The 15079-nt window shown below is 41.2% G+C and overlaps 1 protein-coding gene across 1 annotated transcript; it reads right to left on the bottom strand.

Moving 5' to 3' along the window:
* Window positions 1–746: 746 nt before the first annotated feature.
* On the bottom strand, window positions 747–13757 carry LOC311136837 (solute carrier family 22 member 7-like; the record flags this gene model as incomplete). The annotated part of the gene is made up of 10 exons (XM_084171126.1): window positions 747–1297; window positions 2196–2402; window positions 2733–2841; window positions 3095–3309; window positions 4075–4184; window positions 4478–4601; window positions 4892–5060; window positions 5671–5825; window positions 13184–13287; window positions 13380–13757. 10 exons carry the CDS (start codon window positions 13755–13757, stop codon window positions 1213–1215), a joined length of 1656 nt encoding a protein of 551 aa, XP_084027252.1. The 3' UTR covers window positions 747–1212.
* Window positions 13758–15079: the final 1322 nt, after the last annotated feature.

The following is a 15079-nucleotide window of genomic DNA, read 5'->3' as shown; positions in this document are numbered from 1 at the left end:
CAAGGCACTACAGAGGGTAGTGCATACGGCCAAGTACATCACTGGGGCCAAGCTTCCTGCCATCCAGGACCTCTATACCAGGCGGTGTCAGAGAAAGGCCCTCAAAATTGTCAAAGACTCCAGCCACCCTAGTCATAGACTGTTCTCTCTGCTACCGCACGGCAAGCGGTACCGGAGTGCCAAGTCTAGGTCCAAAAGACTTCTCAACAGCTTCTACCCCCAAGCCATAAGACTCCTGAACAGCTAATCATGGCTACCCGGACTATTTGCACTGCCCCCCCCCCCCCCCCCCCCCCACCCCCATCTTTTTACGCTGCTGCTACTCTGTTAATTATTTATGCATAGTCACTTTAACTCTACCCACATGTACATATTACTTCAACTACCTCAACTAGCCGGTGCCCCCGCACATTGACTCTGCACCGGTACCCCCCCTGTATATATAGCCTCCCTACTGTTATTTTATTTTACTTCTGCTCTTTTTTTCTCAACACTTTTTTGTTTTATTCTACTTTTTTATTAAAAATAAATGCACTGTTGGTTAAGGGCTGTAAGTAAGCATTTCACTGTAATGTCTGCACCTGTTGTATTCGGCGCATGTGGTCAATACAATTTTATTTGATTTGATGTGATTTAAATAGTACGCAGTCGGAATTATCCGAAATACAAGTTACAACTCGTGACAGCGGTCGTAAGGAACCCAGTTCTAACCCAGTTAGGATAACTCAGTATAGGAAACGGATGTATAGAACACAGGTTTATTGCCAAGACACATGGTAAGACACACAAACAACAGTATTTCTGAAGAAAAAAACTGTAGATTCAATCATGTCCATGTAAGAAAATGGATACAATTCATTTTACAATGATCTTTCACCATGGAATAACCAGGTATGTACTATGTAAGTACTAACCAAGTAAGTACTATTACTAATTGATATTTCAGAGGTTATCAGTAACTTTTATCATGTGTGTTACATAAAGGGTTATGATGGGTTGTTTTTGGTTGTTTTTAGTTGTTTTGGTTAAGTTAGTAGGACCCTAGTACATCTATTTTCTGGTCCATCCATTATATTTCTTCTAGGTAGATATTCTGCTCTGTGTCCATCTTTCATGCACTTGCTTGAAAACTGCTGTCTCTCTGAGTGACATGGATTCACATAGAACTACATATAGAATCCTTTTGTAATCTAATAGGATCTCTGTGTGGATTCATGTAACCTCAACTGCTCCATTTCCATTTCTGTTTTCATCAGCTTGCTTCAGTGGAATGCCACTCTCTCCATCCAGTTCAGCTCTGCAAAGCAGGAAAGGTGCAATTAGATGTTACATGGTCATTCATCCAATTCTGAATACTGATTAAATACTGGGTAACCTTTACTTAAAACATATACGTATAATGCTTTATAACTTGTTATGAGCCTTTGTAAAGAATCGGTTTAAACCTTGGCATAGGTAGATGCTTTATAACTTGTTATAAGCATGTATGAACATTTATAAAAATTTCGTTTATATAATTAAGCAAAAAGGCCAGAGGGGGTGTTGTATATTGGCCATTATAAACTGGGTGGTTCGAGCCCTGACTGCTGATTGGCTGACAGCTGTGGTATATCAGACCATAGACCACGCAATGCGTTGTGCCTAAGAACAGCCCTTAGCCGTGATATATTGACCATATACCACAAACCACCCAGGTGCCTTATTGCTATTATAAACTGGTTACCAATGTAAATAGAACAGTAAACAAGTATTTTTGCGTCATACCCATGGTATATTGTCTGATATACACACAGCTGAGGTGCAGTTTCAGCCAATCAGCATCCAGGACTCAAACTACCTGGTTTATAATGCATTATAACTTGTTGTAAGCATGTATGAGCCTTTATAAAAATTCAGTTTATGCATTGGCATGGGTATAATGTTTACAACTTGTTATAAGCATGTATGAGCCTTTATAATGTCTTATAATCAGACCCATGACAAGTCTTACAATGCATTATATAACTGCATCCTTATTGTAAACTGTATTTGTTTCCCCTTTTCTTCACAAGCACTTGATTGTATCTTATAAGCCCATATGGGCTGTGCACTAAATGGTGTCTGAAACTGAAATTAAATAAATAAATCATCAATCAATCATATACTGTACCTAGATGCTTTAGATGAAGTGTTACCAAATACAATTCCTGCTCTACCTTGGTCTCTCTATGTCCTCGATGAACTCTGGCAGGCGAACATTGAATGTTTCTGGGAGGAGCAAAGCCACTAGTCCGGTACCAACAGCCACCAAGCTATATATCACAGCAGGGAGGAGCTCCCACACATCGTCCAATAGGGCGACGAGGGGAGCGATGGACACGCCCAGCCGACCCACAAACGAGGTGTAGCCAACGCCGTTCTGCCTGAGGGACCAAACGAAAAAGTAATTTAGAGTGCAAAAGAGGACAGATCTGTGCAAAAATAATGATAATCTGGCAGCATAATTAAATTGGAAACTTCTCTTCAACAATGTGTGTTATAAGGAGGCAACAACATTACAGAACGTTCAGATAGAAATGTATTGTGTAGAACAGAGTTGATTGTCTGTCAAGTAGGAATCGTGTTAGCTCTATTTGTTACATTTCTATCTGCAACATTGTGAAAGACATTTCCCGTCACTGAATACACACCAGGACTACTGGTCATTACATTACGTGAACACTATGTGATATAGTAGTTTATTGGTCACTCACCGAACTACTGTTGGGTAGAGCTCAGTGGTATAAAGGAACATTATTGTGAAGGATGCTTCTGACAGGCCTTTCCCAAAAAGACCCATGATGGTACGAAACACCCACATACCTGAGTTAAGATATGAAAACATGGACGACTGAATCTAAGGCCAACAACTGACAAATACCACCCAGGGCTCAAAATGCAAGTGCACAAAGAAAACAAACAGCATCAATGGTCTATGTTCCACAAGGAACACAAAGGTAAGTAAGTAGGTAAGTAAAAACGTAAGTAAAGTAAAAACTTAACACATGTAGTGCACTGTTGCAAAGTCGAATAATCCATTATTAGCTAACGATATCTTTCAGGAACCAACAAATACCTTGAGGAACAAATATGTTGATGAAGACACAGGCTCCAGTCAAAAGCAGTGTCCCAACCTGTCCTGGTTTTCGGCCAAACTTGTTCAAGAAGTAATAGACCACAATCTTTCCAGGCATCTCGATGGCAGCGTATATGAACTGTGTGAAGTAGACATTCATGCCAAACCCAGTGATGTTCAGGCTGATGCCGTAATATGTAAACGCAACTCCATACCTACAGGTTGAAGAAAATAAGGAACTTATGATCAAAAATACTTTTAAAGGTTATACATTTCCACCTGCAACTAGCGCCAAATCAGTGGAGGCTGATGAGAGGAGAACGGCTCATAATAATGGCCAGAACGGAGCAAATGGAATGGCCTCAAACACCTGGAAACCATGTGTTTGATGTATATGATACCATTCCACCTATTCCGCTCCAGTCACTACCACGAGCCCGTTCTCCCCAATTAAGGTGCCACCAACCTCCTGTGCGCCAAATGTCAATGGATGGCCCAATGGATGGCAAATTGAATATGATAAGGTAAGAAGCAGTACTAAGCTATTTTAGGCGTTTCTAAGCAGTGTCCTTTAAGAACCTTGAAGAAATTGAAATTATGGCTAAAATAGTACATCTTGCTCCTTTAAATTTGATAGCCAGACAAGTTGGAGAGAAAACATTGAAGGGAAACTCAAAAAAAAAAAAAGAAAAAAAAAAGTGCTTTTTTCATTAATCCACTGTTGATACAGTCCCAACATTTTTTTCATGTCAGCAGTTTTCAAGATATTGGACTTTCAAGAAGCAAAGTGTCACTGGCCACATTATCATGATGATCCGTTTTGCATGTGGCCGATGATGTGGACTATATCAACAGTGGACCAATGAAAAAATACTAAAATATAGTTTTTAAGTGGAGTTTCCCTTTAAGGGCATTTACTGTAAGATTAATTATATGGCATCAGACCTTGGTGAGATCCAAAAGTGTTTTCACCTACTTACCATAGTATCCCTGTGCAAATGGCAAGTTTCCTTATATTTGGAGTTCTCACAAGGTCCACAAAACCGTACTTCTTGTCCTCATTTTCAACTGTTACTGCATTCGTAAGGGTCTGTGGGCATCCAAAAAGGCATGTTTTTATGTTAAACTTTTGATCCAACAACTCATGTCTAGGTGTATCTTATTTGCTTACCTAGATAGCTCAGAATTGTATTTAACCTGCGGCTATTAGTCATTAGTTTCACCATTGTCATGAAGCCACGCATGCTAAAATGAGCAGCATTTTCTGAGTACGGTGTTGATATTAGGACAGCCTCAGTCTCAGCAGGACTTGAGATTGAAAGAAGCCCTGTTGAGACTATGGCTCTCCTAATATGATACCACATATGTGAGCATTAAATGTACCTGTGGTGTGATCTCAGCCATACACTTGGATCTGTTGTTCATCTTGGCACATTTCTCCAGGTAGAAAAGGGCTTTTTCTTTTTCTCCATTCGCTAAGAGCCACCTAGCAGACTCTGGAAGCCACCTGCAATGGCACAGATCCCTGTTGACACCAGGCAAGACCACCACATGGTCTCTAATAATAATGTTAGAAATAACATGTTAGAAACCTTTCCTTTTAGTAGATATATATACCGTTATTTGCCCAGGAGAGGGAATTTGTATTGCACAAATAGTAAGGTCTGACTTCACCCGTACATCCACAAACATTTAAAACAGTTTTACCTATACATGTTTTACCACGGGACAAGTTTTAACTTTGAACTCATCAAACCAAATATAACACATAATATCAAAGTAAAATGGGTTGTGTACCACCAGGTAATGACAGCCAAGACAAGAGGCGAGGTAACTGCTATGGTCAGCCACCTCCAGTCGTTCACAAAGTATGCAATACTAGCTAGCAGCATGTTTCCACCTGTCCAATCCAGGCTTACTATCACTCCAGCAAAGGTCCTGTGTTGAATGTCAAACCATTCCACACCTGTTGAAATGTCCAGGAAAGAGAGTTTGTAATGAATTATATTTGAATGTTAAAGTAAATACAGATTTCCATGCTAACACTTACATCTAATGTCACGCAACTCAGTTTTTTTTTCATTTACTTTTCAGATTTGTCTCTACATAATTTGCAGAGTGCCTCTACAGTCAAAGTTCATATTGAACAAACTGAATATTCCTAGAAGCTACAGCAGGAACATAAAAGATCACTCAGTCATGCAATATATCACTAAATCAATCATCAACCTTTTTATATGTATAATTTATGAAAACCCAGTGTATTTAATTTAACCCCAAATTTAACCAAGATCAATTCCCTTGAGGTTTAAAATCTCTTGTAGAGGGAGACTATAATAATATTATACATTTTACATTTTAGCAGACGCTCTTATCAAGAGCAACTTACAGGCGCTATTATGGTTAAGTGCCTTGCTCAAGGGGACATCGACAGATGTTTCACCTAGTCGGCTCGGGGATTTGAACCAGTGACCTTTCAGTTACTGGCCCAACGCTCTTAACTGCTAGGCTACCTGTTTAACACTTTAATATGTATAACACGTTACAATACAAAGCACAATCAGGGACTAACTCACTGAGTACAATGGAGATTATGCTTATTCCAGATAGTGTCACTCCGGTGAAAAATCTCATGATACAAAACATGACATAGGAGGTGGAGAAGGCACTGGTAAAAGCAAACACCATAGTTGACAGGTAAGCCACCATCAGCATTGCCCTCCGGCCGAATCTGTTCAAAGAAAAATAAAACATTATAAAGGCAAATTATCAGTATATCATAATGTGTCACGCCCTGGCTCTGGGGACTCTTGTATGTTGAGCCAGGGTGTTAGTTTCTTTGTGTAGTGTCTATGTTTCGTTTCCTATGTTCTGTTCTAGGTTATGTGTTTCTATGTTGGCCGGGGTGGTTCTCAGAGGCAACGAGAATCAGCTGTTGCTTGTTGTCTCTGATTGGGACCCATACTTAGGCAGCCTGTTGTGCACTTGTGTTTTGTGGGATCTTGTTCCGTGTAGGTTTGTGTTGTTAACAAGAGGACTTCACATATCGTTTGTTGTGTTATTGTGTTGCTAAGTACACTATTAAAGAAGATGTACGCATATCACGCTGCGCCTTGGTCCACTCATTTCGACGAGCGTGACATAATGTAAAGTGTTCCCATATTTCTATACACAATGCAGCTAAGTAAAAGACAACAACATGCTATTAAACACTAGACACTATCAGAGTATTTCATTTCTGTAAAGGATTCAATTGAACACCAAAGGCTGAGCCTAATATAGTGTATAAGAGTGCATACAAGATGTTTTGTAGTGATTCCTATGTTGTTGATATAAAGAATATTTGTTGGGCTGTGGTGTGTAATGAGGAGGAACCAGACATTGCACTTGACACATTTATGAAATTGCTTATTCCAGTTACTAATAAGCATGGCCCCTTTTAAAAAAATGACTGTAAAAACTGCTAAATCCCTGTGGATTGATGAGGAATTGAAAAATTGTATGGTTGAGAGGGATGAGGCAAAAGGAATGGCAAATAAGTCTGGCTGCACAACCGATTGGCAAACGTACTGCAAATTGAGAAATCATGTGAATAAACTGAATAAAAATAAGAAGAAACTATACTATGAAACAAAGATAAATGATATAAAGAATGATAGTAAAAAGCTTTGGAGCACCTTAAATGACATTTTGGGCAAACATGCAAACTCAGCTCCATCATTCATTGAATCAGATGGCTCATTCATCACAAAATCCACTGATATTGCCAAAGTTTTTTCATTGGCAAGATTGGCAAACTTAGGAATGACATGCCAGCAACAAACGCTGACACTACACATACAAGTATAACTGATCAAATTATGAAAGACAAGCATTGTAATTTTGAATTCCGTAAAGTGAGTGTGGAAGAGGTAAACAAATTATTGTTGTCTATCAACAATGACAAGCCACCAGGGTCTGACAACTCGGATGGAAAATTACTGAGGATAATAGCGGACGATATTGCCATTCCTATTTGCCATATCTTCAATCTAAGCAAACTAGAAAGTGTGTGCCCTCTGGCCTGGAGGGAAACAAAAGTAATTATGCTACCCAAGAATAGTAAAGCCCCCTTTACTGGCTCAAATAGCCGACCAATCAGCCTGTTACCAGCCCTTAGTAAACATTTACTAAGGGCTGGTAAAAAAAAAAATTCTCAAAAAAATGGTGTTTGACCAGATACAATGCTATTTTAAACAAATTGACAACAGACTTTCAGCACGCTTATAGGGAAGGACATTCAACAAGCATGGCACTTACACAAATGACTGATGATTGGCTGAGAGACATTTCTGATAAAAATATTGTGGGAGCTGTTTTGTTAGACTTCAGCGCGGCTTTTGATATTACCGATCATAGTCTGCTGCTGGAAAAACGTATGTGTTATGACTTTACACCCCCTGCTATATTGTTGATAAAGAGTTACCTGTCTAACAGTGTTCTTTAATGGAAGCCTCTCCAACATAATCCAGGTAGAATCAGGAATTTCCCAGGGAAGCTGTCTAGGCCCCTTTTTTCAATCTTTACTAATGACATGCCACTGGCCTTGAGTAAAGCCAATGTGTCTATGTATACGGATGACTCAACACTATACACTACAGCGAGTGAAATCACTGCAAAACTTAACAAAGAGCCGCAGTTAGTTTCAGAATGGGTGGCAAGGAATAAGTTAGTCCTAAATATTACAAAAACTAAAAGCATTGTATTTGGGACAAATCATTCACTAAACCCTAAAACTCAACTAAATCTTGTAATTAAATAACGTGGAAATTGAGCAAGTTGAGGTGACTAAACTGCTTGGAGTAACCCTGGATTGTAAACTGTCATGGTCAAAACATGTTGATACAACAGTAGCTAAGATGGGGAGAAGTCTGTACATAATAAAGCGCTGTTTTAACAACACTATCAACAAGGCAGGTCCTACAGGCTCTAGTTTTGTCGCACCTGGACTACTGTTCAGTCGTGTGGTCAGGTGCCACAAAGAGGGACCTCGGAAAATTACAATTGGCTTAGAACAGGGCAGCACGGCTAGCCCTTGAAATGTACACGGAGAGCTAACATTAATAATATGTATGTAAATCTCTCATGGCTCAAAGATTTTGTAAGAAGTGTTGATGTCACACCAGCCTTCACTTTGGCTCCCCCGGATGTCGCCGAGGCTGCTCCTCCTCCTTGCTCGGGCAGGCTTCGGCGTTCGTCGTCCCCGGAGTACTAGCTACTACCGCTTGATGTTTTCAATGTTTGTTTTGTCATGTCTAGTTGGTACACCTGTGTCGTATTCTGTATTGACTATGTCACCTACAGTGGGGAGAACAAGTATTTGATACACTGCCGATTTTGCAGGTTTTCCTACTTACAAAGCATGTAGAGGTCTGTAATTTTTATCATAGGTACACTTCAACTGTGAGAGACGGAATCTAAAACAAAAATCCAGAAAATCACATTGTATGATTTTTAAGTAATTAATTAGCATTTTATTGCATGACGTAAGTATTTGATACATCAGAAAAGCAGAACTTAATATTTGGTACAGAAACCTTTGTTTGCAATTACAGAGATCATACGTTTCCTGTAGGTCTTGACCAGGTTTGCACACACTGCAGCAGGGATTTTGGCCCACTCCTCCATACAGACCTTCTCCAGATCCTTCAGGTTTCGGGGCTGTCGCTGGGCAATACAGACTTTCAGCTCCCTCCAAAGATTTTCTATTGGGTTCAGGTCTGGAGACTGGCTAGTCCACTCCAGGACCTTGAGATGCTTCTTACGGAGCCACTCCTTAGTTGCCCTGGCTGTGTGTTTTGGGTCGTTGTCATGCTGGAAGACCCAGCCACGACCCATCTTCAATGCTCTTACTGAGGGAAGGAGGTTGTTGGCCAAGATCTCGCGATACATCCTCCCCTCAATACGGTGCAGTCGTCCTGTCCCCTTTGCAGAAAAGCATCCCCAAAGAATGATGTTTCCACCTCCATGCTTCACGGTTGGGATGGTGTTCTTGGGGTTGTACTCATCCTTCTTTTTCCTCCAAACACAGTGAGTGGAGTTTAGACCAAAAAGCTCTATTTTTGTCTCATCAGACCACATGACCTTCTCCCATTCCTCCTCTGGATCATCCAGATGGTCATTGGCAAACTTCAGACGGGCCTGGACATGCGCTGGCTTGAGCAGGGGGACCTTGCGTGCGCTGCAGGATTTTAATCCATGACGGCGTAGTGTGTTACTAATGGTTGTCTTTGAGACTGTGGTCCCAGCTCTCTTCAGGTCTTGACCAGGTCCTGCCGTGTAGTTCTGGGCTGATCCCTCACCTTCCTCATGATCATTGATTCCCCACGAGGTGAGATCTTGCATGGAGACCCAGACCGAGGGTGATTGACCGTCATCTTGAACTTCTTCCATTTTCTAATAATTGCGCAAAACAGTTGTTGCCTTCTCACCAAGCTGCTTGCCTATTGTCCTGTAGCCCATCCCAGCCTTGTGCAGGTCTACAATTGTATCCCTGATGTCCTTACACAGCTCTCTGGTCTTGGCCATTGTGGAGAGGTTGGAGTCTGTTTGATTGAGTGTGTGGACAGGTGTCTTTTATACAGGTAACGAGTTCAAACAGGTGCAGTTAATACAGGTAATGAGTGGAGAACAGGAGGGCTTCTTAAAGAAAAACTAACAGGTCTGTGAGAGCCGGAATTCTTAATGGTTGGTAGGTGATCAAATACTTATGTCATGCAATAAAATGCAAATTAATTACTTAAAAATCATACAATGTGATTTTCTGGATTTTTGTTTTAGATTCCGTCTCTCACAGTTGAAGTGTACCTATGATAAAAAAGACAGACCTCTACATGCTTTGTAAGTAGGAAAACCTGCAAAATCGGCAGTGTATCAAATACTTGTTCTCCCCACTGTATAAGTTCCCCTGTTTTATGTTTGCCTTTGTATGTTATTGTCCGCTTGTCCTTAATGTATTGGGTCGGTACCTTGGCTATTCGTGTTCATTACGCACTCCGCGTATTTGTTTCGCCTCGTGTTTTGAGGCCGTTTGTTTTTGTGCGTATAGAGTTTATGAGTAAAGTCGTCTTGGCTTATCCTCTGTGTCCTGCCCTTGACTTCACCACTGCATCCACATCAGCATTACTGACATCTAGCTGCTGCCGAACCTGCTGCTGGCAAACGCCCTTTACTCATCAACCCCGGACTTGTCTCATCATCATTACATTTTACATTTTACATTTTAGTCATTTAGCAGACGCTCTTATCCAGAGCGACTTACAGTTAGCACATACATTATTTTATCGAACCCACAACCCTGGCGTTGCAAACGCCATGCTCTACCAACTGAGCTACATCCCCTGCCGGCCATTCCCTCCCCTACCCTGGACGACGCTGGGCCAATTGTGCGTCGCCCCATGGGTCTCCCGGTCGCAGCCAGCTACGACAGAGCCTGGATTCGAACCAGGATCTCTGGTGGCACAGCTAGCACTGCGATGCAGTGCCTTAGACCACTGCGCCACTCGGGAGACATTACACACACACCTGGTTCCAATCCCCACTCTATTACTGTATACAGTGGGGGGAAAAAGTATTTAGTCAGCCACCAATTGTGCAAGTTCTCCCACTTAAAAAGATGAGAGAGGCCTGTAATTTTAATCATAGGTACACGTCAACTATGACAGACAAAATGAGAAAAAAAATCCAGAAAATCACATTGTAGGATTTTTTATGAATTTATTTGCAAATTATGGTGGAAAATAAGTATTTGGTCAATAACCAAAGTTTCTCAATACTTTGTTATATACCCTTTGTTGGCAATGACACAGGTCAAACATTTCTGTAAGTCTTCACAAGGTTTTCACACACTGTTGCTGGTATTTTGGCCCATTCCTTCATGCAGATCTCCTCTAGAGCAGTGATGTTTTGGGGCTGTCGCTGGGCAACACGGACTTTCAACTCCCTCCAAAGATTTTCTATGGGGTTGAGATCTGGAGACTGGCTAGGCCACTCCAGGACCTTGAAATGCTTCTTACGAAGCCACTCCTTCGTTGCCCGGACGGTGTGTTTGGGATCATTGTCATGCTGAAAGACCCAGCCACGTTTCATCTTCAATGCCCTTGCTGATGGAAGGAGGTTTTCACTCAAAATCTCACAATACCTGGCCCCATTCATTCTTTCCTTTACACGGATCAGTCGTCCTGGTCCCTATGCAGAAAAGCTGCCCCAAAGCATGATGTTTCCACCCCCATGCTTCACAGTAGGTATGGTGTTCTTTGGATGCAACTCAGCATTCTTTGTCCTCCAAACACGACGAGTTGAGTTTTTACCAAAAAGTTCTATTTTGGTTTCATCTGACCATATGACATTCTCCCAATCCTCTTCTGGATCATCCAAATGCACTCTAGCAAACTTCAGACGGGCCTGGACATGTACTGGCTTAAGCAGGGGGACACGTCTGACACTGCGGGATTTGAGTCCCTGGCGGCGTAGTGTGTTACTGATGGTAGGCTTTGTTACTTTGGTCCCAGCTCTCTGCAGGTCATTCACTAGGTCCCCCCGTGTGGTTCTGGGATTTTTGCTCACCGTTCTTGTGATCATTTTGACCCCACAGGGTGAGATCTTGCGTGGAGCCCCAGATCGAGGGAGATTATCAGTGGTCTTGTATGTCTTCCATTTCCTAATAATTGTTCCCACAGTTGATTTCTTCAAACCAAGCTGCTTACCTATTGCAGATTCAGTCTTCCCAGCCTGGTGCAGGTCTACAATTTTTTTTTCTGGTGTCCTTTGACAGCTCTTTGGTCTTGGCCATAGTGGAGTTTGGAGTGTGACTGTTTGAGGTTGTGGACAGGTGTCTTTTATACTGATAACAAGTTCAAACAGGTGCCATTAATACAGGTAACGAGTGGAGGACAGAGGAGCCTCTTAAAGAAGAATTCAAAGGTCTGTGAGAGCCAGAAATCTTGCTTGTTTGTAGGTGACCAAATACTTATTTTCCACCATAATTTGCAAATAAATTCATAAAAAATCCTACAATGTGATTTTCTGGATTTTTTTTTCTCAATTTGTCTGTCATAGTTGACGTGTACCTATGATGAAAATTACAGGCCTCTCATCTTTTTAAGTGGGAGAACTTGCACAATTGGTGGCTGACTAAATAATTTTTTTCCCCACTGTATATACTCCCTCTTTCATTTGTCTTTGTCGGTCATTGTATATGTTGCTTGTTTTCCTGAGAGGAATCGCTCCTACTATTTCCTGAGTACTTTATATTTTGCACTGTGGATTTTATTCCGCTTTAAGCTATGGTGCTTTAATAAATTCAGTAGTTCTAAATCCTGCGACTGCCTCCTGCCTACCCCTCTCTACACTTGTGACAGTTGACATGCTGAATGCACCGAGGTGTCTGTTTAAACTACTAGCACACAGCTCGGTCACCCATGCATAACCCACAAGACATGCCACCAAAGGTCTCTTCACCGTCCCCAAATCAAGAACAGACTACTGGAGGCGCACAGTACTACATAGAGCCATGGCTACATGGAACTCTATTCCACATCAGGTAACTGATGCAAGCAGTAGAATCAGATAAAAAAATAATTAAAAATACACCTTATGGAACAGTGGAGACTGAAGAGAGACACACACAGGCACAGACACACATACACATGATAAGACACGCACGCTAAACACAGGTACACATGGATTTTGAATTGTAGATATGTGATAGTAGAGTAGTGGCCTGAGGAAACACACTTAATGTGTTGTGAAAAATTTTATGAAATGTAATGTCATGTAATATTTTAAATTGTATATAACTGCATTAATGTTGCTGGACCCCAGGAAGAGTAGCTGCTGCCTTATCAGTAGTTCTAGAATGGTGTATTTGTATTTGTATTTATTATGGATCCCCATTAGCTACTCTTCCTCGGGTCCAGCAAAATTAAGGCAGTTATACATTTTTAAAAACTTTACAACAGGTTTCGGTTTTCGTTTACTATAATAACCTTGGTGTGTATACACGAGTTTGTGTGAAGTAGTAAGGGTTCTTTCTGTATAGTGCATACATACCTGTCACTGAGGAAACCGAATAAAGGAGCCCCACACATTAATCCAATGAAGAAAATGGTAGCTGTCACTTTGTTCATCCCTTTTCTATCGCATACAAGGTCCCACTTTAAAGAGATCATAACAATAACCAAAGTGATCAACATGTTCAATGCTTACCATCTTTGAAACAAAACAGACAGAAAAGGAAGAGACTTACCTCTGTAGCAAGAGTGGATTTGAAGGTGCTGTTGTCATATACCCATCCATTCTGGCAGGGGACTGTAGCTAGGTCACTGTCATTGGAGTTGGACAGAAGGTGGAACTGGGACTCTGGGAACATCTTACAGGAGCTTGGAGTCCCATCTTCCTGTACTGGAATACTGACAGTCAGTCTCTGCTCCTGGGTCAGATTCCCAAAGACACCCTCATCATCCAGAGCGCTAAGGTCACAATGGTGAGAGGGTACAGCAGCTATGAAGTTATTCAGTAAGAAGTGACACGGCAGGGTCATGCGAGAGAGACTCTGAATCAGGACGATCATTATTTGAAATTTCCCAAATCCATTGATTTCTGAGAGGACATTGTCAAATTTCATTTTGAAAAGCCCTTTGGAGTAGCCAGAACTCCTCTCAATAAAGTAGCAGCAACCCCCTCTAATGCTGTCTGAAGAGACAATCCTTTACTCCTCTGCTCTTCTTACAGTTGGTCATTCATTCTGTGTGTTATATAAAAGTCGGAAAATAGGATAAGGACACATTTACCAGCATTGTGTTAACCATTCATTGATCCTAAGCAAAGATACAGTACCAGCTGATAAAGCAAAAGCTTGGTCCCAATAAATGGGATGTTATTCTAAATGGGATGTTATTCTAAATGGGATGTTATTCTTATGTTTTTTTTAGGCAAGTACCATAAACTATAGCATTAGAGGTGCTGAAGTGATAAATCGGTAACACTTTATTTGGAAAATCCTAAATAAATGGTTGGTTTGTAGATGTTCAATTAACTCTCAACAGCATTTAAACTAACTATCCACTAACACTAACCCTTACTTTAACCCTATAAACATAACCATAACTCCAACAAGCTGTTGTGTATCAACAGAGTTGCAGACTTGCAGTTGATAGTTTGAGTATCTGACTGTCAGTATTCCAGTGAAGGAAGATGGGACTCCCAAGTTCCTGTAAGATGTTCTCAGAGCCCCAGTTCAACCTTCTGTCCAACTCCAATGACAGTGACCCAGTTACAGTCCTCTGTCAGAATGGATGGGTATATGACAACAGTACCTTCATATCCAAATGGCTACAGGGGTAAGTCTCGCCATTTTCCAGCTCTTTTGATTCAACGATGGAAAGCATTGAACATTTGGATCATGTTGTAGCTGTTCTGTTGTACCCAAGACACCAGTGACACCAGGGCCTGTATCCACAAAGCATATCAGAAAAGGTCCTAAATCCTGTTAATACCTGTTTTAAGACATTGCCCAGACAAAGTCTGAGCCAGGAGTAAAATCAACTCATAAAAGTTTCTCAGCTGGTAATAAAGACAGTTTGATGTACGGCAAAGCAAAGACAGTGATGACGCTCGTTGACGTTGTTGCAAATGATGGGCATAACCAATCGCGATGAAATGTTGCAATGGTAAAACGTTTGATATCATTTTCGTCTGACACGATCACTTGATTGTTTCCAGTTTTTGCATTGTCATGCTGAAAGAAGAAAGGGCCTTCCCCAAACTGTTGCCACAAAGTTGGAAGCACAGAATAATCTAGAATGTCATTGTGTAGCTCAGTTGGTAGAGCATGGCGCTTGCAACGCCAGGGTTGTGGGTTCGTTTCCCACAGGGGGGCCAGTATGAAAATGTATGCACTCACTAACTGTAAGTCGCTCTGGATAAGAGCGTCTGCTAAATGACTAA

This window comes from Coregonus lavaretus, assembly GCF_964263955.1.
Source record: "Coregonus lavaretus genome assembly, chromosome: 1".
Classification (NCBI taxonomy): Eukaryota; Metazoa; Chordata; class Actinopteri; order Salmoniformes; family Salmonidae; genus Coregonus; species Coregonus lavaretus.
Note: the sequence above shows the minus strand (reverse complement) of the source record. Positions and strands in the feature narration are given on the sequence as shown.